This window comes from Epinephelus lanceolatus, chromosome 5 (genome assembly GCF_041903045.1).
Source record: "Epinephelus lanceolatus isolate andai-2023 chromosome 5, ASM4190304v1, whole genome shotgun sequence".
In the NCBI taxonomy this organism is placed as follows: domain Eukaryota; kingdom Metazoa; phylum Chordata; class Actinopteri; order Perciformes; family Serranidae; genus Epinephelus; species Epinephelus lanceolatus.
Window position 1 is genome coordinate 7,914,617 of NC_135738.1, and position 27,807 is coordinate 7,942,423.

A 27,807-nucleotide genomic window follows, 5' to 3' on the forward strand; every position below is an offset into this window, starting at 1 on the left:
GACCAGATCAAATGCCTTGTGTGAGAAAGCTGCTCTTGATTGGTCAGAATTTCCATGTGGGAAAAATCCAGGAAGTAAAGCAAACGTTGAAGAAGAGTACACTTGCAAGATAAATGTGACACTTTCTAATGTCACAATGGAGGGACAACTACGCAGGTTGATTTTAGCGCTGCTCATCGTGGACTATATTGCTGTCATTGTTCAGTTTAGTCAAACCATACAGTTTGAAAACGAGGCGCGGCTCCAACTAGAAAACAATGTTTTGATGCATTGGATGTGCTGAATGTGCATATTAAGGCAGTACAGGAGGAGGTGCACATTAATAATCCTCCAGGACTGTAACATGCTCATGTTTAACCCAAACAATGTGTCATGTGACTGCAGTTGGTTCACATCCAGGTCGGAACACCTTCTCACCACAAACGAGTTCGCTGTGTTCACACCTGCCCAAACGAACCGCACTGAGGGGGCAAGCGAACCAAACAAGGCAGGTGTGAAAGCACCCTTAAATCCAGCTCATAAACAAAGTTTTAAGCCTGAAGAAGATACGGAGTCAACTAGGCCTGGCAGATATTTGTCAGACCAGTCAGTAATCTACAGGGAGTGTTTCGCTGTATTGTGACGAGACCGGCTCAATCACCAGAATAAATGCTGTGACAATGCTGTGGTTAACTTTTGGTTAGGTTTAGGTACAAAACCCACTTGGTCATGGTGAGGAAAAGATCATGTTTTGGCTTAAAATACCCACTTTCGTTGCAATGAGCACAGCTGGAAATGTCCAGACAGCATGTTAAAAATACCAGCTTTTGTTGTTTGTTGGTCTGAGACGGTGGCAGCTGTCTTGCCTAGGTGTCACACCATCCATCATCCACCATCCCCTCTACTTCAGAAACTCAGCTTATATACATGCAATCAGAACTACGTCACTTTAAAATGTTGGCATTATACATAAAAATTGTTCAAAAGCAACATATCTGTGGTTTGCAGAAACACACAATGCCAACATTTTTTTCCGGTCACTGGGCTGGACAAGACTCACTGCCTCTGGAAACCCCAACTCCATTCCAATTTTTACAGAATGATTTGTATTTTTTGTCATGTATGAAAGCATGGCTCTAAAGATCACAAGGTTGGTCCACCATTGTGACCATGACTGTTTAACTGCCAGTTTCTGTCTGTAGTCTGTGAAGACCACAGAAACAAAGACCACAGTCAGAGAGACAAAACGTATATGCTTCCACATGAGGTCAGGTTTTAACGAGGTCAGCAGGTCAGGGGCTGTAAATGGAAAGAGATGTGAAAATATTAAAGACATGACCTTCGTCTTTCATTAGCAGTAACAGTCCTGGTTTCATGTGAACTGTTGTGAGGGAAATTCTACCAGAGCTGAACGCTGCCAGTAGCTGAGAGTTTGTGGTTATATTTAATATCTTGACATTTTGTAGCATCTTGCCAAAGAATTCGGAGTATTCCCTCTGAATGTATCAGAGGAAAAGCCTCTGACACAGCAATCAGAGCATGAAGAGGCACTAAAACTACAGTTTATTCAGAATCTATGTATTTAAAAAGAACCAACGAACAATGGGCTACAGACAGGACAGGACTCTGTAGGCTGTTAGGGGGAATATCATATCAGAGGTGGATGATATCATATTTATTTACCTTCTATATCCATGGTATTGAAACATCCTGAGAATTTGAGACAAATCTTATTTGAACAGTTTTGAATCCCACCAGACTTTTTAAGATTCAGTGATGAACCGACCTGCGTCTGACCTGGGCCGATGTAGAACTTCTGCAGGATGGTGATGAGGAAGTCCTGGACCTCGTACCATGGGTAGATGGAGTTAGAACCATCCAGAACAATCACAATGTCCATGAGGGTCTCACACCCTGCAGGATAAAAACAAACAGGATGGATACAGGACAGGCAGACAGATGGAGAGACAGAGGGATGGATGGATGGGTAAATGCATGGTGATTACTCTGCAGGGCGGGTGCGATGGTGTGGGACAGTTTGAAGTTTCGGCTGACTTTGGAGCAGATTCCTGTGCTGTACAGGGAGCTTCCACATTCATGAGACCAGAGTGGACCACAGGTCTGAGGACACATTCACACACAGCAGGACAAAACAACACTTGCGTTAATAAGTCAGATCCTCCAGGATGTCACCATGGCAACAGTTAATGCAAATGCAACCATTCCCTGTGAATTCTGCACGATCTTGTAATTTTGTCTGATCACCGCAACTTTACCGTAAATTTGACCAGTCTCCATAGTTTCCCAACAATCATACTGTCACCACACCCACTTCATTGTTTCTGGTGGTGAAATTGCAGAAATGGGCAACACATTTGTGTCACGTTCACCAACAAAATTACTGCTAAAAACCAAAGCAATTCCCTGATTTTTTGCACAAAAGCGGGACTAAACTGTTTTGCACCGTGTGCAATGTTGTGGTCCTCGATTGACAATTTTCTACCACAAAAAACACTCAGAGAATGACTGAAACACATGGACAAGGTTACTGAGAGCACTCAGAACAGTGCAGTTTTGTTCTCACTGGAACAAGTTGCCTTTGATTTTTAATTAAATATGAAAAAAAGCAACTGTTTCACTGCCTAAAAACATCACAACAGAAAAACTGCTGTGAATCAGGCATTTTTGGTTTCAATAACCCCCCCCAAAAAACCTGCAAAAATTGAAGGGACTTCTTAATCATTTAGATTTTTTAAAATTTCAGATTATTCTGTTTGTCAGATCTGTTAATTAGGTGAAATGAACACTGCAATTCTCATGTATCCATAAAAGTATGACCACACCAGCTACAGTTTAGAGCAGGGTTTTAAAAACCTGGAGCCACAAAATATAAGTGAGCTTAATATGAAGGTAACACAGCCTAAAGTCTAAATTGGCCTATGAACATTATTAATAGTTCAAACTGAGCATTCATTAATATGTTTTACCACAAGACGGCTACTCACTACTCTGCAGCGGGCTCGTCATGATTGTTCAGTACTTTAACTTTAGCAATAAAAAGCAAACAAACATGTCCACATTCTATTAGATATTCAATTTTCCTCCAAGACTTTTATTTTTTCAGAATCGGACACTGTAGCCAGCCTAGCTAGGGAGACTGAAGACGAGCTACTGCTACTGAGGTTTGGCAAAACTAAGAGAAAAAGGTGAGAGGCCAGAGATGTGTGACGCACATTTTAGTTGATAAAATGTTAAAACGTTTTTTTTTATTTAGTTCATAGGCTGCACATTTTTACAGTTGGAGCATGTAAGAAGTTCTTAAGGTTTACTATGATGATACAAATTTTTGTCAAAGCCACAGGGAGACAGGTCAAAGAGCTGCGTGAGGCTCTAGAGCCGCAGGTTGTCTACCACTTCTTTAGATGACAGTAGGAAGTACAAGGACTTGGTTTCACCGTGTCGGTCATTTGAAGTGAAGCTGAGCCAATACAGAGAAAGTCTCAGTGTGTCATGTGACTCACCACAAAGCTGTTGTCTTTTGGGTTGGAGGTCAGCGTCATTCCCAGCCTCATGTTGTCTTTTCTCTCAGACACGTTGTCCAGAGAAAGTTTCCCTGTTTCAAACACATCACATAACTTTACACAGTGGAGCTTCAGTCTGTGTTACATGTTTGTCACAATAATTTCTGATACTTCTTTCATGTCATTTTAGTGAAAATTTTAAACACAGCTCTGGGTTCATAGACAGCAGGTGCATTTAGTTTAAATCTTCCCTTTACTGACTCAGACAGCCTTTCATTCCACACAGGAAAGGCTTGTTTGGAGACACATGGACAGACAATAACTGCATCTGCTCTGTCGGGATTTACATGAGTAATAATGATAAAGGTGTCGCATACCCTGAAATAAATCCAACAGCAGAAGTTTAAAAAATTATTAGAAAATTATTATCAATTCATGTTGTTGAACAAGAAAACTGCAGGACTTTTAGTTGTAACAGAACATTTTTACACTGTAGGAGGCCTGTTGCTACTTCAGAAAGACAGCGTGAAAACTGGAAATGGGATTTGAACCGATGCCGTCATGTTTCAGTGCGCAGCTGCCAGCATCTGTTTTACTGTAAATACTTTGTAATACTTCAACTTGTTTACTGTCACCTGCTGTGATTTTAATGAACATGTGAAGTATCAACATGTTGCTCACCCAGGTTGAGTCTGGTGCAGTTTGCAGAGCTTCTGGTGTCGAGAGGACACTTGAACACATCACCAGTCTGCTGCTTCCCTGTGGATTCAAAGGGAGCGCCAACCAGCAACCTGAAACACACACACACACACACACACACACACACACCTGAGGCTGAGACAGTGCAGGAAGCAGCACACAGAGATGAGTTAACCCTTCCCTGCTGGGACTCAGATGAAGCAGCCAGATCAGAATTAACAGAAGATGTAGTTAACTCTCAGTCTGGTGCTAAACTCGCTCTGATTTAAGTTTAATGCGTCTGATAAATAAAGAGCAGACGGTGCACATAGAAACATTTTGGATAAAACAACTAATAAATATGTTAAATGTATGCATGAGGTGTAAGAGACATCCTTTGTGCATTCTGGGTGATATTTTATTAAATAAAAGAGACAAGAAACAATTTGTACTTTAAATTAAACAAACTCAGAGATCACAATACTCACACAAATGAACATCGATTAACCTCATCATTACAGTGTTCAGCCTCTCTGGATATTTTCCTCCATAACTCAAGAATACCTCAAAATAAAGCTGAGACACTCATTAAAAAGTAACTGGAATAAGTAACTTTTTTGCACTGCATCAACTTTTCAAAATGTCTGGTGTTAACTGTAGAATTTGTAAGATGGTTGTGTTGTTAAATGTTGTTTTGCATTTTTGTACTTAAATGTATTTATGTGAGACAGCTGGGACGAAAGACAAATTGCAGATTTTTTTCTGACAATTGAATTAAATCAAATCAAAATATATCTACAATAATCAATGTGAGGAATCTAGTAAATATTGTGTTGTGAGGGTGGGAACTGTATGAATTATTAAACATGTTGGATTGAGGAATAAATGCATAATATATATTTCTTTCATTCATTTACACTGTTAAACCACTTTATTTATGAATTTTGACTTTTGATTCATTTTCACGCCTATCTTTGGACAAGCATTCCTATAAATCTCTGCTTCTCTTTTTTCCCGCCAAAGGCCGCAGAAATAATTATTCACATCAGCATTTAGTCAGAAACACTGGATCGTATCTGTCAACAGGCTCAGTATAAATTCTCAAGCATACAGCTGCTGCGTCGCTGCTCCTCATCATCACCTGAGCCTCAGATGTACCTGCACACCTGCTTCCTGTTTTGTCATTAACACCCTCAGTATATAAACCTGCAGCCTCAGAACTGACAGTGTGATGAAGAGGTTCAACCTGCTGCAGTCTGTCACACGTCTCTGTTCATTTGGACTTGTCTGCCTGCTAGTTAACAAACTTCAGTTTTCTTTTTATCAGTTTGACCTGAGAGTTGCTGTTTAGGTTGAGTCCAAGTGCTGCAGGGATGACGTTTTTTGTAGGCTGACCTAAAAGTTAACATCATCCTGGTTCCCTCTACAAAACGCCAATTTATATAATTTGGGATTACTGCAGAAAATATGCTCTGTGGCAAACAAAGGTTTCTGTTCAGCAAGATAATTTTCACAATCAAACACCTCTTTTATAATTAAAAGCCTAAATTCAATTGTCAGAAGTGAAAGCACATTAGGCATTAACATTAGGCTATAAACAAACCACACCATGGTCACGTCACTTCTCATTTCCAGGTTGTAGGACTCATTCTCACGCCATTCTATACTCTACATAAAACCTTTTATTTTTGGAATTAAAACATGCTTGAAAGATGCTTCTATTAAGATTATAGTTTTGTCCTTTTATGCCCCACATATACTGAGTGTTTTCCAACAGTCATATTTTTGTCAAAGCGCCAAATTCAAGTCATTTTGATGAAGCCAAACATCGGCAGAAAACTGAGAGAGATATCCTTCACTGTTTATTTGACATTTTATAGGAATAATCTGCAGATGATTCATCCAATGCTCCAAGTCACTAACGACAACTTCCAACAGGTAACAGTGCTGGCAACAATAAGAACATGTGTATTAAATCATATTTTGGCACAGATAAGTGTTTATACTGAGCAGCTGGGTGACAGGAAAGTGAAGTACTCTGCAGAACTGAGACGTTCCTGAGGACAATGTCATGTTTCCTCTGTCACTGAGACTCTGAGTCACTGAAATTCATCGTAACTTCTGTGAATCCAGAAGCTTTTCAGAGCACTTCTCAAGCCTCTGGTTTGATACTGAAAACACAGACGTCTGTGGTAGTAATTCTTGGTGTCCTGGGTTGGACTCTGTCACAGTACCCTGACATGTGGTGACTGCTGTCACGTGTCGACAGAAACTAATAAATTGTCTGATTTATTTTCAGATGTAGTTTGGTGGTGATTAATTTTCCCCTCCTACGCTCAGAGGTCACATCCTGCTGCCGCAGTGTCACACAGCGAGCAGGTCGTTAGTATTAACCGGAGTAAACACCTCCACATGCGGTCTGGACAGCGGTTCTGGGAAGACGGCTGAGTCACATACCAGAGGAGATGCCATAGTAGAGCGCTAACCCTCAATCTGCTAATGTGTCTGCCGTCCACATCAAACGGACGGAGAGCAGCGCTGACAAACCACAGAGGCCACATCCTGCAGCCTGCAGCAGCAGACACAATCCAGCCTCTCATCCTCTGACATCACTCCATCATTTCCTCAACAGGTGCTGTCATTTAGCCTTCAGGTGAAACTTCAGACCTTTACCTGCCCTCTCCTACTACTGCTTTATTGGACTATTTGTTATTTAATTGCTGATTTCCTGCAGCTCCCGCAGAGCCTTTCATCACCCCTGTGCAGTGTGTGGACCTGCTTTATTCTGCAGGGGGCTTGGGTATAATGGTGAAGAGAACAATATTGAGAAAAGGGAAAATAATCTTCTTAAATCCTCTCTAATAAAGAGAGGTGCATATTTCCTGCTCCTGCTGGTTTTAGACTCTGATCTCTGTTTCTTATTCTCTGATGGAGCTCATCAAACTATCAATACGGTAGACACAGTGGGCCTTATTTCACATCCAGTGCAACTGGCAACTGTCATTGCTAGTTTTGAAATTTCACAACCAGAGCCCATGTTGGTCGCAAATGTACTGAGCTCACTTCGGCACCCATGGGGTGTAGGTGTTAAAATGAGGTGTGGTCAGGCGCCTTGTTGGTGTGTTGCTGTTTTGAGGCAGCAGAAAGTGAGTCCGTCATTGACCAACAAAAAGCTAGTCAGAATGGCACAGTATTTTCTTGCTTTTTAAAGGGTGCATTATTCAGATAAATAAGAGATGAGGGAGCTAAGCCTGAATGCAAAGTTTTTGATTTACTGGCCCATCTACGTCCCAACCCTCACTTATGGTCATGAGCTCTGGGTAGTGACCGAAAGAATGAGATCGCAGATACAAGCAGCCAAAATGAGTTTCCTCCGTGGGGTGTCTGGGCTCAGCCTTAGAGATAGGGTGAGGAGCTCAGACATCCAAACAGAGCTCGGAGTAGAGTCGCTGCTCCTTCAAATTTAAAGGGGTCAGTTGAGGTGGTTCAGGCATCTGATCAGGATGCCTCATGTGTGCCTCCCAATAAAGGTGTTCTGGGCATGTCCCACTGGTAGGAGGCCCAGGGTAAACCCAGAATACACTGGAGGGATTACATATCTTGTCTGGCCAGGGGACGCCTTCGGATCCCCCAGGAAGAGCTGGAAAGCGTTGCTTGGGAGAAGGGTATCTGGAATACTTTGCTCAGCCTGCTTCTTCTTGTGACCCAGCTTTGGATAAGTGATGGATGGATGGATGGATGGATGGATTGATTATTCAGACAGTAAGATGCACATAGGCGGGTTCACAATGCACTCTGCTTGTTACACACACAATGACGTGTGGAAGGGTTTCTGGTGGGTGAAATAACACATCATTAATGCTGAAAATATTAATGACAGTCTGTAAAATGTGAACGTAGCAGAGATCAGAGCAGAGCTGCAGAACTGCTCTCTGACTCCCCATTACGAGAGATACTGTGCACAATTACCACAAGAAGCAGCGTAGCTTCACAGATTATTTCAGAAGCTAAAATTTTAGTTCTGTTCTCTGTCAAGTTTTAACTATGGTTTTTAGTTTTGCTGCTTAAATGTCCAACGATCCTTTAAGTCCCATCTGATAGAGCATTTTATTCCCCCTTGTGATCCAGCCCCCTCACAGATTTGGTGTGAATAAGGTGGTGTGTTTCACATTTAAATACAGCTCCAAAAAAAGTTCTCACTCTTCACAACCTGAAGATTAATGTAAATGTTTTAGACATTTTTATGCTTTCAAGCTCCGCTGCTGCTGCTGCTGGAAAGATTTGGAAATGATTTAAATCTTGTCTTTTCTTTAGGTTTCTTTGAGTTATGACAGTTACGAGTCAATTAAAAAGACACTAAACTATTAAATGAATCAAGAAATGCAAGATAAATCAACAGCTTATCAGCCATGCCAGCAGTTTAGCTTAAGCTGTGGCAGTTCTGTTTGGTTGAGCGTGCTTGTTAAGTGAAAGGAGAAAAACCCAAACTAAAGCAGACACAAACACACACAGATCCTACATAGAGGCTGCCAGATGACATAAACACTCGTCTCTGTAAACACGTACCGCCAGAGGTTTGACCTCAGAGGTCGACACAGGTCAACGGTTCGACCTCTAACAGACACAACAACATCCTCAACAAACAAACACACACGGCCCCACATGCAGCTCTGCCTCGGTTTTATTAAAGTTTTCACCAGTTCATTTATTTTCTCTTAACGTGGCCGCTGTCCAGCGCTGAGAGACGTTAAGTGTAACTCAGGGGACCGTAAATAAAACTGATTTGATTTGCAGCTCACACGTTTAGCTGCAGTGGCTCCAGCAGGAAAAATTCACACATAGTTTAAAATGTCAGCGTTCATTTCCATTTGCATTCAGCAACTCTCTCTCTCTCTCTCTCTCTCTCTCTCTCTCTCTCTCTCTCTCTCTCTCTCTCTCTCTCTCTCACTCACTCACTCACTCACTCACTCACTCACTCACTCTCTCTCTCTCTCTCTCTCTCTCTCTCTCTCTCTCTCTCTCTCTCTCTCTCTCACTCACTCACTCACTCACTCACTCACTCACTCACTCACTCACTCACTCACTCACTCACTCACACACACACTCACTCACTCACTCACTCACTCACACACACACACACACACACACACACACACACCACTCCTGCAGCTTGTATAACAATACACTCTTTTCTTGTTGGTGACTGCTGAAGCAGTTTCCCTCTGGATAAATAAAGTTTTTAGTGCTCAGTTATTTTTGTACCTGCAGCTGTGATGGAGTTTAACTGTTTAAATCACTGATGCTCATTTCTTCTGACGGCTGAGAGTTTTAACTTGGTTTAGGGTTAAGTTAGGATAAAGGTTGTCAGGTGTTAGTCAAGAGCAAGTCAAGAACACAGACTGTAAAAATGACAGACGTAGCTACCATGATGACACCCACAGGTTTGTGCATCAAATAGCCATCAATTAATTTTCTATAAATTGCCCAATAGATTAATGGACGGTAGGTTGAACGATGCTGCGCTTTAGCCAATCACAATGGAAGGGGCGGGGCCAAGACGTGCAGGTGTCCCCAGGAAATGTGTACCTACAGATACAGCAAGCTCCACGTCAATGGCGACTGCTCCACCCAAAACGCCGTCTCGTCAACGTGAAAAACATGGACAACAACACAGCTTACAAGTGTTGTGCATCCACCAGCACACCTTCCACTCCTCATGACAGGAAAAAAAGGGCATTAGTGGCAACGTTTTTATACTCCGAAAGAAGTCCAGTCAAGACATGTCTGCAGTTCGAAATGGTAAGTCAAGCTAAGCTCACTGTAACGTTAGACAATACAGCATTTTGGGAAATATGTAAATGTTATACATCCATGGAAAGGCAGTACTGTATTTATATTTTTACACTGGCTGACGAATGTTAACGTTAAATTAACGGTGACGTTAAACTTGACTTACCATTGGACGACAGTATGAACCTCATCCACTGCCAGTCCTATCAATCTCTTCCAATATATTTCGTTCTGGAGCACTTTCCGCCATTTGTCACTGGCAACAAAGGTCTCCGGAGATCCAAACACAATGGACACCCTGCCCTTCGTGATGTCCTCATCCGTGTTTGTGTTTTTTCCAGTATAAGCTGCAGGTATGCCATGCTCGGTCAACAGCCGTACCTGCTCCTCCATAATTGATACCAGTGGGCTGATGACCAAAACAATATTGTCCTCGGGCCATTTTTCAGGGTAAATATTTGCTAACAGCGAGCATGCAGTTGGCCAAACTTGATAAATCAAGCTTTTCCCAAAGCCAGTTGGCAGACATGCCAAAACATCGCATTCCTCTAATAAATACCTTAAACAAAGGCGCTGCAGAGGTTTTAAATTTGCAACTTTATGTAGAGTTGCAACTTCCGCGAAAAGGTTGTCGAACTGTTCTTCTGAAAGATCCATGTTGTTTACCGCCGTCTGGTTCGAGTTGCAGGTAGGAGTGTAACACTGGGGGCACCGCCTGAAGTGAAGGGGGTGAGCGATCCCCGAGGCCCCTGCACTTTTTTTATTTTTTTACCGATGGATTTCCAGACTGATAGTTAGCAGCCCCTGATCTACACTGCTTTCACACCACAAATGAGCCAGTTTGACTGACACCTTTCACATCAATTCATTTGAACTGTTAATGGTGAAACCTCCCTGCAATGTATTTGTGGTATGATCCAATCAAATCCAGGGATCCTGTATCTTTAGTGTCATTTTAAAGTCTGTTGGTGCCGCTGGAAAAAATCAGGAGAAATTAAATGAGATACAAAATGTGATTAAAAGTGAAAAAGTGAGATTCTTCATGCTGTTGTTGTCCCGTCTGCAGTTGCAGGTGAAATTGTGCAACATTCCTGCTTCTCTGTACCGTCCCCCTTTTTTTTGTCTTATCTGGAAGCATTCGAGCCATGATGAATACCTCACAGTCTTCCAGGATTACAGAATCTCTCCCTTTGAAGTCGCAGGTAAATAAGTGGAAAGTATTTGCGTTTGTCTCACGACCGGCTTCTCCTGCGTCCTGCAGGCAGAGCGGCGGATCTGGAAACTATGTGTTGCGGTTTGTTATTCCCCAGCCTCCCTCTGGGAAGCCCATCACTCTGCTGTGTGTGTGTGTGTGTGTGTGTGTGTGTGTGTGTGTTTTTTTAAAGGAGGGGATCGTTATTCTACAGAGTTGTTTTTGCTACACAGCCTGGTGACATTTAACATTTCAGGTGTTGTTATCCAGACAGACTCACCGTAGTGGAATAATCCACTAATAAAAGTCTGCTTGTCTCTTTCATCCAGGATAGTTCTCAGGGATATTATTTGTACCTGTAAACCTTCAGGGTCCTGTGACCTCTGACACCCGTACTCCTCACATTTTTGTAGACGTGATGACTTTTAACCAGCGGTTTGTGTGTTTAAGTGACTAATTTTTATGTCACATTTCACTGTTTCTCAAGAATGTGCCGCTTCCAACAAAACCCACGTAAATACGGTCCTTTGGGTGTGAGCAGGTTCATTAACGGGAGCTAATGACTAACATTAAAGCCAGGCCAGAGGTCATGTCCACTCCAGGTTCAAGTAGTTGGCTGTTTAGAGTCAAAACCTTCAACCACTTAACGAAACCTGAAATGAGCAGATGCCGTAGATACTGTGGTTAAACAGTTATGCTATCTGTGTAAAATATTCTGTCATAAAGATCTATTATTGTTCCAGTTCCCAAACACTTACTGAGTGTTCTTAAAAGAAGGTCATATGGCATTAGTACCTTTACATACAGTCAGGTCCATAATTATTTGGACAATGATACAGTTGTCGTCATTTTGGCTCTGTACACCACCACAATGGGTTTTAAATGAAACAATCAATACCTGCTTAAAGTGCAGACTCTCAGCTTTCATTTAAGACTTTTTTCAAAAATGTAGTATGAACAGTGTAGGAATTACAACCATTTCTTCACACAGTCCCCCGACTTTAAGGGCTCATAAGTATTTGGACAAATTAACATAACCATCAATTAAACAGTCAGTTTTAATACTTGGTTGCAAATCCTTTGCGGTCAATGACTGCCTGAAGTGTTGGACACATAGACATCATCAGATGCTGGGCTTCTTCCCTGGTGATGCTCTGCCAGCCCTTTACTGTAGCCGTCTGCACTTCCTGCTTGTGTTTTGGGTGTTTTGCCCTCAGTTTTGGCTTCAGCAAGAGAAACGCATGCTCAGTTGGATTCAGGTCAGATGATATGACTTGGCCATTGCACAACATTCCACTTCTTTGTCTTAAAAATGTTTTTGGTTGCTTTTGCAATATGCTTCAGGTCAATGTCTATCTGCATTGTGAAGCATCGTCCAATGAGTTTTGAAGCATTTGGTTGAATCTGAGCAGATAATGGTGCCCCAAACACTTCAGCTTTCATCCTGCTGCTCTTGTAAGCAAGACAAGACTTCACTAGAATAAATACAGAGGGTTTATCACAAGATGCAAACCATTGGTTAGCCTTGAAAATGGAAGGCCAGATTAGAGTTTATCAAAAACCATCTAAAAAGCCTGTACAGTTGTGGAACAGCATACTATGGACAGATAAAACAAAGATCAACTACCAGAATGATGGGAAGAGAAGAGAAGGAAGAAGGGAAGGAGCTGCTCATGATCCAAAGCACACCACCTCATCAGTGAAGCATGGTGGAGGTACTGTTATGTCATGGCCATGTATGGCTGCCAGTGGAACTGGTTCTCTTGTATTTATTGATGATGTGACTGCTGACAAGAGCAGCAGGATGAAAGCTGAAGTGTTTGGGGCACCATTATCTGCTCAGATTCAACCAAATGCTTCAAAACTCATTGGACGATGCTTCACAGTGCAGTTGGACAATGACCTGAAGCATATTGCAAAAGCAACCAAAGACATTTTTAAGACAAAGAAAAGGAATGTTCTGTGATGGTCAAGTCATATCATCTGACCTGAATCCAACTGAGCATGCGTTTCTCTTGCTGAAGCCAAAACTGAGGGCAAAACACACAAGCAGGAAGTGCAGACGGCTACAGTAAAGGGCTGGCAGAGCATCACCAGGGAAGAAACCCAGCATCTGATGATGCCTATGTGTCCAACACTTCAGGCAGTCATTGACTGCAAAGGATTTGCAACCAAGTATTAAAACTGACTGTTTAATTGATGATTATGTTAATTTGTCCAAATACTTATGAGCCCTTAAAGTCGGGGGACTGTGTGAAGAAATGGTTGTAATTCCTACACTGTTCATACTACATTTTTGAAAAAAGCCTTAAATGAAAGCTGAGAGTCTGCACTTTAAGCAGGTATTCATTGTTTCATTTAAAACCCACTGTGGTGGTGTACAGAGCCAAAATGATGACAACTGTATCATTGTCCAAATAATTATGGACCTGACTGTAAATAAGAGATCTGAATGGTTCCTCCATCACTGATGAGATTTAATGAGACTCGAGATGACATCTGAAGAGTTTAAATAGAGAGAAACCAAACTATGAGATCTCATAGTTGCTGCAGACAGAAGCAGCTGGAGGCTGAAATGTGTCTCCTGGTGTTTGAGAATCCAGCAGCAGGTTGGAAACATAAAGATGAAGGATGAGACGAGGCAAACACTAACAGCAGACTGATGGGGAGCCAAGGACAAACTGTACAGGGACAGAATAATAATAATCTATGTGGCCATAGCATCACGACGAGATTATGCAAGAGAGGATGATAAATCACCTGCTCCAGTGATCAGACACTTCGATGGAAAACGTGTCGTCCCAACATGAGCCTGACTTCTTAAAATGATTCACTGACAAGACAAAAAACAGCAACCAACTTTCCTGGAAACGACTCAAAGTTGAAAGTTTTTCGACTCACTTTCCCAGGACACATCTGACAGATCCACAGTGTCCATTAAATCCTGAAACTTAACAGACAGACAGACAGACAGACAGACAGACAGACATGATCCACTCTGTCTCTACCTGAAGAGACTTGGAGAGGAGACAAACTGAGACGTCCAACTACTGTCTAACAAAACGTGATCCTTGTGAACACCTTGAAGCTTTGTTGATAATGGAGTGGATATCTATATTGTGATTTATCTTAAAGGGGCAGCTCACCCAAAGTTCACTACATATTTATCCTCTTACCTATAGTGCTATTTATCAGTCGAGATGTGTTGGAGATATCGGCTGTAGAGATGTCTGCCTTCTCTCCTATATAACAGAAGTAGATGGCACTCGGCTTGTGGTGCTCAAAGCTCCCAAAAATACATCTGAAGGACTCAACAGGAATGTCTCTTCACAGAAATCATGACCTGGTTACTCAAGATAATCCACAGACCTTGTTGTGAGCAGTTTCATGTAGGAACTATTTTCTTTCCACAGAACTACACCTGCCAACCAGATCACCACACAGGAGGAAGCATGCATCTCCTGCTAGCTCACCTCGTACCACTGAGGGTACCGTGCCATTGTTCAGATGGCCCAAAATTCTAAAGCCACATTAGTCCGAAAAATGTCCCATTGCACCAAAAGCCCACTTCTTCTATGGCCTGTTATCCCAAAAAACAATGCCCATCGCTCCCAAGTCCCGTTTCTCCGAAAATTCACACTCCTTGTAGTAAGTTTCAGTTCAGGATCAGCCATCAACACTGGGTATTATTACCGACCATTTGCGGTGTTTCCCAGCTGTGTTTGAGCCACCAATCCCAGGGGCTTTCACCAACCCTTTGCCGCGTTTCCCATCAGCGTGTGAGCCACCAATCCTGGGTGTTGTAACTCCCCCTTTGTGCCGTTCCCCAATTATATTAATGGCACCAGCGCTGGGTACTTTTTTCAGACCACCCATGGCATTTCCCAGCAGTATTTGACCTTGATGGTCAATGGCTAATCAAGGTCAGTGGCTTCACAGGGTTTGTCAGCACTGTCTGAGCCACCAATCCTGGGTGGTTTTACTGACCCTTCACAGTGGTTCCCAGCAGTGTCCGAGCCACAAATCCTGGGTATTATTACCAACCCTTTGCAATGTTTCACAGCAGCATTTGGGCCAGCAATCCCGGATGTTTTTTACCAGCCCTTCGTGGCCTTTCTCAGCAGTGTTTGAACCACGATCCCGGGTGTTTTTACTGACCCTTTGCTGTGTTCTCCAGTGGCATTTTTAAGTTTTAGTTTTTAAGTGCTCTTCACAGGGTTTCTCAGTGGTGTTTGTGCCATCAATCTTGGTTGTTTTTGCTGACCCTTCAAGGGGATTCCTAGTACCATGTGAGCCACTGATCCCAGGTGTTTTTACAATCCCTTCATGGGCTTCTAGAGGCATTTGAGCCACTAATTTTTACTCATTTTGACCAACCCTTCATTGCATTTCCCAATGGTGTTAGAGCCTACAATCCCTGGTGTTTTTCATCGCCCCATGTCTGCTTTAACAGTGGCTTTTGTGCTACCAAAGGTGGGTATTTTAGACCAACATCTGATCTTTTCTTAACTATAACCAAGTGGTTTTTGTGCCTAAATCTAACCACATGTTCACCACAGCATTGTTGAGAAAAGTTTTAATGTATCCACTGCAAAACCTTGTACGAATGCACCATATCCGTGGTTTACAGAAACTTAAACATTTTTTCTTGAAATTGTGTTGTCTTACTTTTGAAGAAATGGGACTTAAGAGCACTGAGCATTTGTTTCGCGGAGAAGAAGCTGTCAGAGAAATGGGCTTTTGGTTAGATGGGATAGGCCTAATGGGAACAATGGGAAGTCCCTCCACTAAGCTAGCTAACGTTACAGCTCAGTTGAGGAGGACACCATCAGTCTCACGCTGTCACAAGCCTCTCGTCCCCGAATAGATGCACACTTGTGTCTGTGTGATGATACAGTTTCTACAGACTGGTTTCTGGCAGTGGTGGATGAATAGTAAACTAGGATTCTTACCACTGGCGTCCTCCCACCTCGTGCTGCTGGACTGTGTAACCAAACTGGTTTTCTTTAGACCCATAGAAGATCTTGAAGTTCTTTGTGTCAAAGTTGAAGCAGAGCTGAAGATCTGAAACACAGAAAAGACACTCAGCTGACACAACATCATTTGCCCAGTATAACCAGCCCACATAGATAACTGGCCTGTGGATTTCCAGCAGAGTCATTTCTACTCCTACACGAGCAGATTAAAATCACTCCTTCTTGGAAAAACTGTCTCACTGCCATCACTCCATCAATATCACTCTGTCCACCGACTCTTTAAACCCACCGCTAAATGCACAAGGTTTATGTCCCTTTTTCGGAGCTCTGTAGGAAAGTCTCTAATTGAGGAGGACTTTGAGGGAAAATGGCTTCCACAAAACGTAAATTACACTTCATCACTGAAAGATCTTCTGGAATCAGAGTTTCCTCTAAGAGCCCCTCTGGCCTGGAATCAGATTCTGTTCCTGCTCCACGTTCCCACAGAAAGAAAAGGACCAAAATACTAAATCACACACAGGTGTTCTTTACCCACAGGTATGTGGAGGGAACAAATACTGAGAGCACCTTCCAACAGGGCGGAACCAACACTATAAATAATAATCATTATAATAACAACAAAGTCTCAAAGTGCTTCACCTCGTTGAACCAGGATTAAAATACTTGTTCATAAAATGAGACACAAATGTTAAGAAATATTCAGTTGTTGAGGAAAGTTTTACTGGCATGATTGTTTGTTTGTTTGTTTTCTTTTTATTTCTTAGAGACAATAAAAAGCAGTGCTGGAATGTATTCATCTGACAGCTTTAGTTACTTTACAGAAGCAGATTATTAATACAAAATATAATCAATAATCAATGATGATGTGTTATTATAGATTAAACCAAACCAGCAGTATATGAAGTCATTAAAATAAGCTCCAAGTGATGAACACATTAATGCATCAATAATCATAATCCAACAGAATAATATACACTCACCAGCCACTTTATTAGGTACACCTGTTCAACTGCTCATTATCACAAACAGCTAATCAGCCAATCACGTGGCAGCAACTCAATACATTTAGTCATGTAGACATGGGCAAGACGAGCTGCTGAAGTTCAAACTGAGCAATAGAATGGAGACAAAAGGTGATTTAAGTGACTTTGAACGTGGCATGGTTGTTGGTGCCAGACGGGCTGGTCTGAGTATTTACTGGGATTTTCACACACAACCATCTCTAGGGTTTACAGAGGATGGTCCCAAAAAGAGAAAATATCCAGTGAGCCAAAATGCCTTGTTGATGCCAGAGGTCAGAGGAGAATGGCCAGACTGGTTCAAGATGGTAGAAAGGCAACAGGAAGTCAAATAACCACTGGTTCCAACCAAGGTCTGCAGAAGACCATCTCTGAACCAACAACACATCCAACCTTGAAGCAGATGGGCTACATCAGCAGAAGACCACACCAGGTGCCACTCCTGTCAGCTAACAACAGGAAACTGAGGCTACAGTTCACACAGACTCACCAAAACTGGACAATAGAAGATTGGAAAAACACTGCCTGGTCTGATGAGTCTGGATTTCTGCTGCCACATTCAGATGGTAGGGTCAGAATTTGGTGTAAACAACATGAAAGCATGGATCCATCCTGCCTTGTATCAATGGTTCAGGCTGCTGCTGCTGGTGTAATGGTGTGGGGGAGATTTTCCTAGTACCAACTGAGCATGGTTTAAACACCACAGCCTACCTGAGTATTGTTGCTGACCGTGTCCATCCCTTTATGACCACAGTGTACCCATCTTCTGATGGCTACTTCCAGCAGGATAACACACCATGTCACAAAGCTCACATCATCTCAAACATGACAATGAGTTCACTGTACTCCAATGGCCTCCACAGTCACCAGACCTCAGTCCAATAGAGCACCTTTGGGATGTGGTGGAACAGGAGATTCTCATCATGGATGTGCAGCCGACAAATCTGCATCAACTGTGTGATGTCATCATGTCAATATGGACAGAAATCTTTGAGGAATGTTTCCAGCACCTTGTTGAATCTATGACACCAAGAAATAAGGCAGTTCTGACTCTTTAGAAACGTATCCATGGTTTGCAGAATCATACAACACCAAAATTTTCCTCTGGCGACTGGGTTGCCTGTAGGCCTACATTTACCCAAGTTAAATTTTATTATAGTATTTCCACACTGTATTGTTAGGCCTACTACTTTTACTAAAGTGACCGTACTCTGAGCTGAGCACAGAAACAAAGTATGAAAGATCTAGACTTCTGTTATTTGGGTCAGATGACAGTTTAATATCAATTTCTGCACCTTCATGTTTGGATCCATCTGTACTGTAACTTCAGCCTGTTTTCTCAGTTTGATTTAATTTAATACTATGAAATTTGCTACTGAAATCTGTCCCGCAGTAGACAGAACCTGACGGAGCCTCCTCACTGTTATCACAAACCCTTCGCCTCCCTCCTCTTCCTCCTGCACCAACTGAATCTGGACCTTCCTCTGGTTTCAATTAAAATCTCTATTATCGGGAAGGCCAGCTGACAGAAGGAGCGAGGGGGGACTGGAAGGCCTCATAATGCTGCCAAGTCTGACAAAAAGACAGATAATAAAGGATGATGAAAATGACGTCACTGCTCTTTTTACTTTCCACGACAGGAAAGTGAGAGCAGGCTGGAAAAAGGAGGGAAGAGATGATTTCATACAGAAGTCCAATCTGTATCATCCAAATAAAGGATAAAAACTGTATGATAAATTATGTGTAAAGACAATCCAAGGCATTCTTCCTCAGTCAGATCATCACAGTGACTTTATTTGTGTGGAATACCAGGAGAGAAATAATAAAAACAGATTCTGATAGAAGTTTTAATTTTTCCTTCCTCATGGTTTTGTGCTCAGAGCTCCGGTGACCTTCCAACTATTCCAGCTTTTTTCTTCTCAGCTCTCCAGAAACTGTGTCACCACTCTGGAATATAGGAGCAGCTTATAGAGCAGAGACAGACGTTTATATATCATAGAAATCTATATGCTGTTTTTCACATTTTATTTCTGGTCTAAATCTCATCCAGGGATTATATTCATCCATCTGACTTTAGGAGCAGTAAGAAAGCCATAAAGATTTCTACTGTAAATTCAAAGTGTCAGTCTCTATAATTAACAACTGCTTCTGCTCCAGTGTCCTTGCGCCAGGCACTAATTTGGTGACCCTTGGACCCCGCCATGACCCTGTGACCTCTGTGCTAAAGTATTTCCTCTGCACACTCCGCTTCGTCTCCTCCAGCTGTGTAAATGAGCTCAACGCTCGGAAAACTTGGCGAGCTGTGGAAACGTTTGCCAGCGGTGATGAATTTGGCTGCTGAGGACAAAAACAAAAGACACTGGGAAAGAAGGGAATGATGGGTAAATTGTCTCTCCCTTTAAGGTGCATTTGTTTCCTCGCAGCTGAGAAAAATCTACTCCTGTCTGAGGCGAGCCAAAGACCTGCTCGATTTATCGGAGCTGCTGGCGAAAGACGGAGAGAGACTTGGCAGAGCAGAGGCACGAGATCCAGATCCAAGTCTGACGGTCTCCTATCGCTGCTGCTGGATGGTCTGACTGATTTCGATGATCCTCTCTGGCACCCGTGACACATTTTTTTAATTCTTTACACAATGAAGGATCTTTGTGACTTGTTTGTGTGTGTTCATACTTAGGTGATTTTTCCAGATGTGTCTTAGCTGCTGTAATAATTGACAACAGATTAATATCCAGCTGCAGCTACTGCTGCAGCGACGGAGAGGATACTTTTGTTTGAAGAGAAACAAAGTCTGCTGTTTTTGCAAAATCTCCAGTTTTTAAATCAGATGCAGCAGCGGGAAATAAGTCTAATCAGGTCAAAGATGGGAGTGATTTAGTGAACGGAGCTCGCTGTCAGGCAGCTCGCAGCCGTCTGTGTCACTTCCTCCAGCAGGCAGGCAGACGGCTCCATTGGCTCAGCATCACTGTAGCCTGATGATCATGTTGACCGGCAGGATGAGCCTCCACCTCTCTGACGAGCAGCACAAGTCAGAGGTCACGACCCCGACAGCCTGTGGGATATTTTGTGTGTCAACATCTGGTCAACAACATCACGTGCCAAAAAAAAAACCTAGCATTTTAAACAATTTTGCTGATCAACCAGTTTACAAGGTGCATGTGAAACAATTTGATGATCTCAAGCAGCATTGTATAATCACTGTTTTAGCCACATTCATGAGCTAATTCCCAGATTGTGGCCACTGATAGCACCATGAATTGTGCATCACTATCTGCTCTCTGCCCCGTCTCAAGGCTCGATTCATAAAAGATATTTCTCTCATGGTATTACAGCACAGACACGCCCATAAAGTTTTGCAGCTGAGTGCAATTTGCCCTTTTTTGCAGCTGATTGCAATTATCCATGCAGCAAAGTATAAATGTTGCCTTTTATGCCAAGAACAGAAGGCAGAACAATGGCAGAGAGAAAAGGAAAAGTGACACTGTCAGACAGCACGCTGCAGGTCCTGACTGATGAGGTGCAGAGGAAGTCATCAAAACCTCAGGCAAGAAATTTGCCCCTCATGAATGAGCTTCAGTTGCTACCAACTCCCTGAAGATGCTAATAATGTCACTGTAACTGTGTGTAGCTAGTGACACTGATCTTTGTCAGTTGGACTGTTTAAACACAGATTTGCATAGAAAGGGGCCAATTTTGTACCCTGGAAATCCAGAGTTCTCAGGAGAGCACAATTTGAATTTGCTCAGCGAGTCACTCTGACAATCAGTAATGATGCTCATTACCCATGCCCTTGTAGCCAAGCTGCTCCAATCACATCAGTGTATCTGATATAGGCGGGCCAGAGGCGAGCTAAACAGATGACGACAGTGCTGCAACGACGAAGTCCGGAATCACTCAGTAAACATTGCAAGATGGCAACGGATGAACACCAGCTGTTTGAAACGGCTTTGGCCGCTACAATGAACGCGTTAGACTTGGCTTTTTCTCTAAAAGAGGAACAGAAGACGCCGCTCGAATCTTTCCTTTGCAAGAAGGAGGTTTTTGCTGTTTTGTCGACCTCATAGCCAGACCCTAAATCTTTCTAGATTTGGGTCTGGATTTCCAGGCTATTTTGTGCCAAATGTTTGCATATTACCTCATTAGATTTGTGTAAATAGCACAGGAGCGCCAGGACACTATTTGCTTGGCAGGACAGTTAATGGTGCATTTCACCCTTTGTTGGAACTTGAACTGAGAATTACATGATTTCTCTTGTCTTTTTGTCTTTGTCCTTTGTTGCAACCCAGCTGCCAAAAAATGACGTACATTTTTGCAAACCACAATTCCTCACATTTGTACGTTATTATATTGAGGATACATTAAAACTTTACGTTTCAGCAACGCTGTGATAAACATGTTGTTCAACCAACGGCAAAGTCATCGAAATCCGGCGCTTGGGCAGTAACTTCCGGCGTCAGACACCTTTAACCTCAGCACGATACTTGGCCAGTCGCCATTATAGTTTAATGGCGGCAGGCAGCATCAGGGAGAAACGCAATGGGACAAGAACAAACATTAAGGTGGCAAGAGTCTGAGTAGGATGGACGGGGAGGGTAGTGGATGGGTCCAACAAACACTGACTTTCACCTCGGAGGGTGGTGTTCGTGTCCAGTAAGATTGTAAAGCCAGACCCTGTTCTTTTTTCCTAAACCCAACTATGTGCATTAGTTGTTCAAGAAAAAAAAACTCATTTTGCAGTTTTGTACAAACATAGTGTGTTTATTTTGAAAGAGACTGTATCTAAATGTTAAATTTCCTGTGAAAACAGAAGTGTGTTTTTAAAGAAGACAATACATGCAACAGGCAGAACTTGACACGGTGTGCCAGGACATCAACAACCAACACACCCAGGGTACCTTGCAAGTCGTGTCTAGACACTGAAAGTCCATGACTAAACGTAGGTATGTAACGAGGTCGGAGTGAGAATGTGTTGCGTCGTTAGGTTTAGGCACAAAAGCCACTTGTTTATGTTCAGGAAAAGATCATGTTTGGGCTTAAAATACCTGGTTTAGGGGCACAATAATCCCTGTGGTAAAACTCTGACTCCTAAAAATTACGTTTTTGTGTTACCCTACTGCTTTCCTTGCTGTGGCAACATCTCGATTATGTTCAGAGACATTTCTGTCAGGTAACGAAACATTACTTTTTGAACCGTGTATAGGCCTATGAAGAAGGTGGATGGGGAGGATGACAGGCATAGAAAAGTGCAGGACTTTGACGCCAGAACTTCAGGCTCGCATCCAGACTGTTGTCTTTAGGTTAAGGCAACAAAAGCAATCATCATTCAATGAAAAGGGTCATTGAAATTATAATGCTGTAGTCACTATTAGTGGAAACTGTGTTGCAAAATTGCCTCTTGGCATAATACAACTGAGATATGTTGTCAATGAACATTTTGCTGATGCATTCAGTATCAACGTTTTTTGTGACTTGCCAGATATGCTAATTAGCAGCATTTCCTCATTATCTTAATAGAAAACATAATTTACTCAGCATTACATTTTCTTCACAACGTTTTGGCTGTTTTAGATTACTGTAGTTGTGTATAATTTCCAGGGGACAGGGCTGCTTGGTAAAAAGCTTTTCATGGCACTATCCTCTCTGGAAAAACAGCAACAGGTTGCACATTTGGTGCCTGAAACATGGCTGTTTGTCAGACCACTGTTGCTTGAACAGTGGTCTGACGATGAGCAGGGGTCTCACCTAGATGTCATGCCTTCCACCATCCCGTCCACCTCCTGAGGACAAAGTCAGCTCATGTACTACGTCACTACAAACCCTGGTACGTACGAAACATGCAAATGTAGCTAATTCATGGTTTGCAGAAATGCACAATGCCAACGTTTTCTCCTGGTGACTGAACTGTTGTGCACTTTCTCCTCTCAGTGTTAGTGATCAGAAGCTCCAGAGCAGCCACTAAATGGACCTTGTGTTGAGATTGTTTTGTAAATGATGCAAGAATCAACTTGCATATTCATTGTTGCATCTTCTTTGTATATCACAGTCAAGTTTTCATGTTAACGCTGCTACTTGGTGGATGATATATGAGCTGAATGTAAATGTGACTCAAGCTGTTTTAGAAAACGTGTTGAGTGACACACTGCAGTGTGAATATCTCTTCCAGTGAGTAAGGACACTTTAAATTCAGAATTTTTTGAATGAAGTTTGGTGTGAAACTTTCCTCTTACATAAGATGACACGTATCAGGGATTGACTTGATCGTCCTCCAGCGTACACTCAGTACTGGCAGAAAAATTAAGGAGGCATTTTATTTTCTTTAGTTATATAAAACTTTTTTTATGCACAGACAAATTTATCGGACTGTTCTGTCCCTGAAGCAGAGTCTTCGTTACAGACAAAATAAAACCACCGTGCGTGTCTGTGGTTACTATGAATTGCAGCTGTGGTGCCAAGCAGGCAGCGGGACTCAGCCAAGTTATATTTCTATTATGGTTTGTTTTGTAGAAGCGCAGTGCCACATGGGTGGAGATTGATACAAGAGAGAGCGCACCGAGTGTCAGAGAGATTCAACAGCTCACAGGACAGTTTGGGAGTCTAGTTAAAGACAATTTGCTGAGATTCAGAACCTGCCAGGACACATCTGTTTCCAGAGGTGACAAACCACACCCATCTGGGACATCAAGGAGGTTAAATCGACTTCAGACGGTTACTGGATAATAGTGTAAGAGTGATTGAAGCCGGTGTGTTTTGAAGGAGGCAGGTGGTGACTGATGGCTTCCTGTGTGGTGTTACCAACCGCAGACTGACAAGCAGCAGCAACAACAACAACATCATGACGGATGTGTTGCTGCACAAGTTTAACGATCCACCTAAAAGCCACAACTTGCCATAAAAACCATCTCACCCTCGCAGTTCCTGGAGGAAAAACCCATCACCTCCCAGCGAGAGCTCACTGACCTGCAGGCTGACACTCGAGGGAAACATCCGCAGCCTCACAGCCATCGCGCCAAAATCTACCCAAATCCAATTTAGAGGCCAGTGGGATCATGATGCTGCAGTTTTAATGTATGGAAACACAATTTAATCAGAGTGAAACAGGAAAGTGGGCTCTGACTTCATCCACTGGGACTCAAGTGTTGTCTTCGGTAAATTTGTTCTGACAGCAGCAGTAGTGCCTAAAGACTGGGAGGTCAGTCAGTCCATATTTGCCAGATTGCCGTTAGATTTTGCACAGCTCCAGGAAGGTGATTTCTGACCTTATCTCTCACCACCATCATTCATCATTTCAGAACATTTCCCCTAGACTGTATGAAGAAAGCACGGCCAAACCTAAACATGAAATTTAGTGTGACTCTAAAGCCCCGTTTCTACCAAACACTTTCGGCATGGTACCTTTGAAACCTGCGCTGGCATATGACCCCGAAATAGACAAGACATGCTATTGTTGTAGCCCTCCAACAGCATACGGCATTCTTGTCTGCCTCTCGAAATCACCATGACCACGAGGGATCGCGTGCACCTTATCTGCACAATCAGTAACACGTACATTACGTACGAGATGAACAAAACTGTACGATTATCCATCTTGCTGTTGTTCGCAAATGCCGGTCTGCCGCCTGACTCCAGTTGTTTATTATTAAGTGACGTAATAGGTCAACCAGAAAGGGGGCCGTATTAACCTGCTGAAACGATTTTCTCAGTCGCATGTAAACTGGGACAAGGACAGAAGGCCGATTAGATGCCAAAATCGAATTTTGAGCATAGCTTGATTAAGCTGTGCATGTAAACGTACTGACTGTATTTCGTCATCAGCAGTGACACAGATGGAAGTCTGCGCCTCGTTTATCATCCACAGAACGAGGCTGCATGCCAACATTTTCATCACAAAATAGAACAGTCTGCAGTGAGAGTCTCTCTCCATGGGATATTTAAAAATAGCAGCTTTGTGCATTTAGTCCTTCTCAGCCAAGCTCAGGGGTTTAGTGTTGCTGTAGCCCACAGGAACAACCCTCCATGGTGCTTTTTTTTCTCAGAGTGAGGATTGAATATATGCAGTTCACATAATTTGGTTAAGATGAATACACATTTTTAAACACCTGAAGATCCACTCATTACTAAAAATGTATGTCATCCAAGAAAGACAATAAAAAATGAATGGAATGGTCAAACTTGTCACATTGAAATTTAAGGTGTGTTAATGGATTCATGTTGTGATCTCATGCATTGAGTAACATTACAAGTAAACATTCCCCCTTAAAAGTTGCCGGCTGTCGACCCCTGTGAATTATTTTGTTTTCAGACTACAATTGCGGCGAGAGGCAGCAAAATATCCTTTCATTTATCAGTTACTGTTTGCTAATATGTGTAAAACTCTCCACGGTATGAGCAGAAGTTACATAAGCCTCAAAACCAGCCACAGCTCAGGCCAGGAGGATCCTGATCAGAGCGCTCGAACCACCTCAACTGACCCGTTTCAATGTGAAAGAGCAGCAGCTGTACTCCAAGCTCCCTCCAGATGTCTGAGCGTCTCACCCTATCTCTAAGGCTGAGCCCAGACACCCCATGTAGGAAACTCTTTTCAGCCACTTGTATCCATGATCTCATTCTTTTGGTCACTACCCAGAGCTCATGACCACAGGTGAGGGTTGGGACATAGATGGACCAGTAAATTGAAAGCTTCGCCTTGCGGCGCAGGCAGGAAGGCAACCGATATCTACTGTAGGTAATACACTGACTGTGGATAGGTACCTTAAAAAATCTGAACCATCCCTTTACAAACTCAAACTGAACTGAATCGCTGGCTGTTAGCAGTGGAGCTCCTCAATGCTTCCCCTGACTGACTTAATTCAAAGTACTTCCTCTTCAAAAAACAGGAAAAGCCACACAAGTGTGCACTGCACTGTTCTTCCTCTTTGCACTAATAATTGCATGTCATCCCTCTTCTCTGTGATGGCTTTTCACACTGCCTTCAAGCATGACTATTTGAAACAGCTACAAACACTTCTGCCTTTAGACATGATGAAATTATACTTGTTTGTTTTGAGCATACTGAAATCGCTTACTCAACACATTCATGCTCCCCAGAGGATGAACATGTTACAAACTTTTCTTTACCACTATGTTAAGCTGTTGGCTTCATGCACAATATTAGAGCTGCCCTCTAATAGTCGACCAGAAAGGTAATTAGTCGGCAAGACAAACAAACAAACATGAAACTCTATTAGGAGCTGCGCCTTGTCAGAATAAACCAAAACATATATGATGGGACCATGTAGGAATTTAATTTGAAAGGACAGAAACAGGAAGTGTCCACGCTCAGCAGTCAGACAGGAGTCTTGTAATTCCCAGGGCTGGTACCTGCAGTTATTCCACAGGCTAGTTAATAACATGTCGGGCAGGAAATCCAAAGTGTGGGATCATTTTGAGAAGGTGAAGGACGAACCCAAGGTGATATGTAAACTCATCTTCATTGGTCGACTACAAACATGACGTATCATCTGAAACATGGAAGTAGCTACATGCCCATTAGCCCACAGCGTCATTAACAGGCGGCTCGCTCAGTGTGTGACGTGCACTTGTAGATAAAATATAGGCCTATATTAATGAAGGTTCATTAGTACGGTTTTGTATTTCTCTGTAATGTAGCACAGTGTTAACAATGTTACTGATACTATTCTTTCTCACACCTTCAACTCAAACCACCAAAATATATAATTTAATAATTGAATTTATATTGCAAACATGCGGGCAACCAGTCGACTAATGGGCCTAAATGACGACTATTGGTCGACTAGGAAAATTCTTAATAAAATATGAATGTCAGAATGAATATGAATATCAGTGGCAGATGGTCTGAGGGGCAGGGACAAAAGAAATCAAATGGGCACCAGCATGAAATAGTTGCCTAGGATGTATGGCAGCCATGTTTCCTTGCACACTGGACCACCACAGAGACACTTGATCATACTTTATCTATATATACCCCTCTTCCGCCAACATGGATCTGGTTCTGTTCCAGTTTCTCCACTTGATTTTGAACCGTACAGACCATTTCAATCAAAAATAAATTGGTTCGGAACCCAACAAGTTGTGTTATGACCAAAAAATAGCGGGTTTTGCTTTGCCTAAGGTGCGAACTGTGATGACATCAGTGGGTGTGTCATATTCTACAGGTTGGAGAGAGGATGGAGAAGGCAAGAATCAAGAAATTAGGTGAGAAATCATCAGTGGTCCCATTAAGAGTTGGCCCATGCTTGTTTTTTGATACAAACAAACATTTGCAGGTAATCAATGCAATCTGCTGTCTTGCTGCTACTGTTTGCTTCTGTTGTGCACCGTGCAACACCCACCATTGATGACACATCCTTGATTACAATGTTTCTGATCAAAACTGGTTCACTACATAGCACCAAGGTTCCAAGAGTCCTGAATGGAATCAGGTCAAGAACCAGCGCTAGTTTGGTGGGAAAGGGGTTACGGAGCTATTTAAAGCCCAGTACAGACGAAAGAGTGATGATGAGACGAGTTGAAAGAGTCAACTTGCAATGTGCTGCTCTGCAACATTCTAAAAACCTGAAAGTTCACCCCATTGCAGTTAGATGATGGGTGTATCATCTCTACGTGTACTTTCGTTCTGATTTGCAGCTTTTCAGGTT

General features: G+C 42.5%; 1 protein-coding gene across 1 annotated transcript in view; it reads right to left on the minus strand.

The window, feature by feature from the left end:
• itga11b (integrin, alpha 11b) overlaps positions 1–27,807 on the minus strand; it is a 67,040-nt gene that overhangs the window by 37,653 nt on the left and 1,580 nt on the right. The window contains exons 2-6 of the mRNA XM_033634543.2: positions 16,113–16,224; positions 4,182–4,291; positions 3,501–3,592; positions 1,986–2,100; positions 1,766–1,893 (exon numbers count right to left, since the gene is read on the minus strand). Of these exons, the coding sequence (XP_033490434.2) occupies positions 1,766–1,893; positions 1,986–2,100; positions 3,501–3,592; positions 4,182–4,291; positions 16,113–16,224 (557 nt within the window). The remainder of the gene's footprint in view (positions 1–1,765; positions 1,894–1,985; positions 2,101–3,500; positions 3,593–4,181; positions 4,292–16,112; positions 16,225–27,807) is intronic.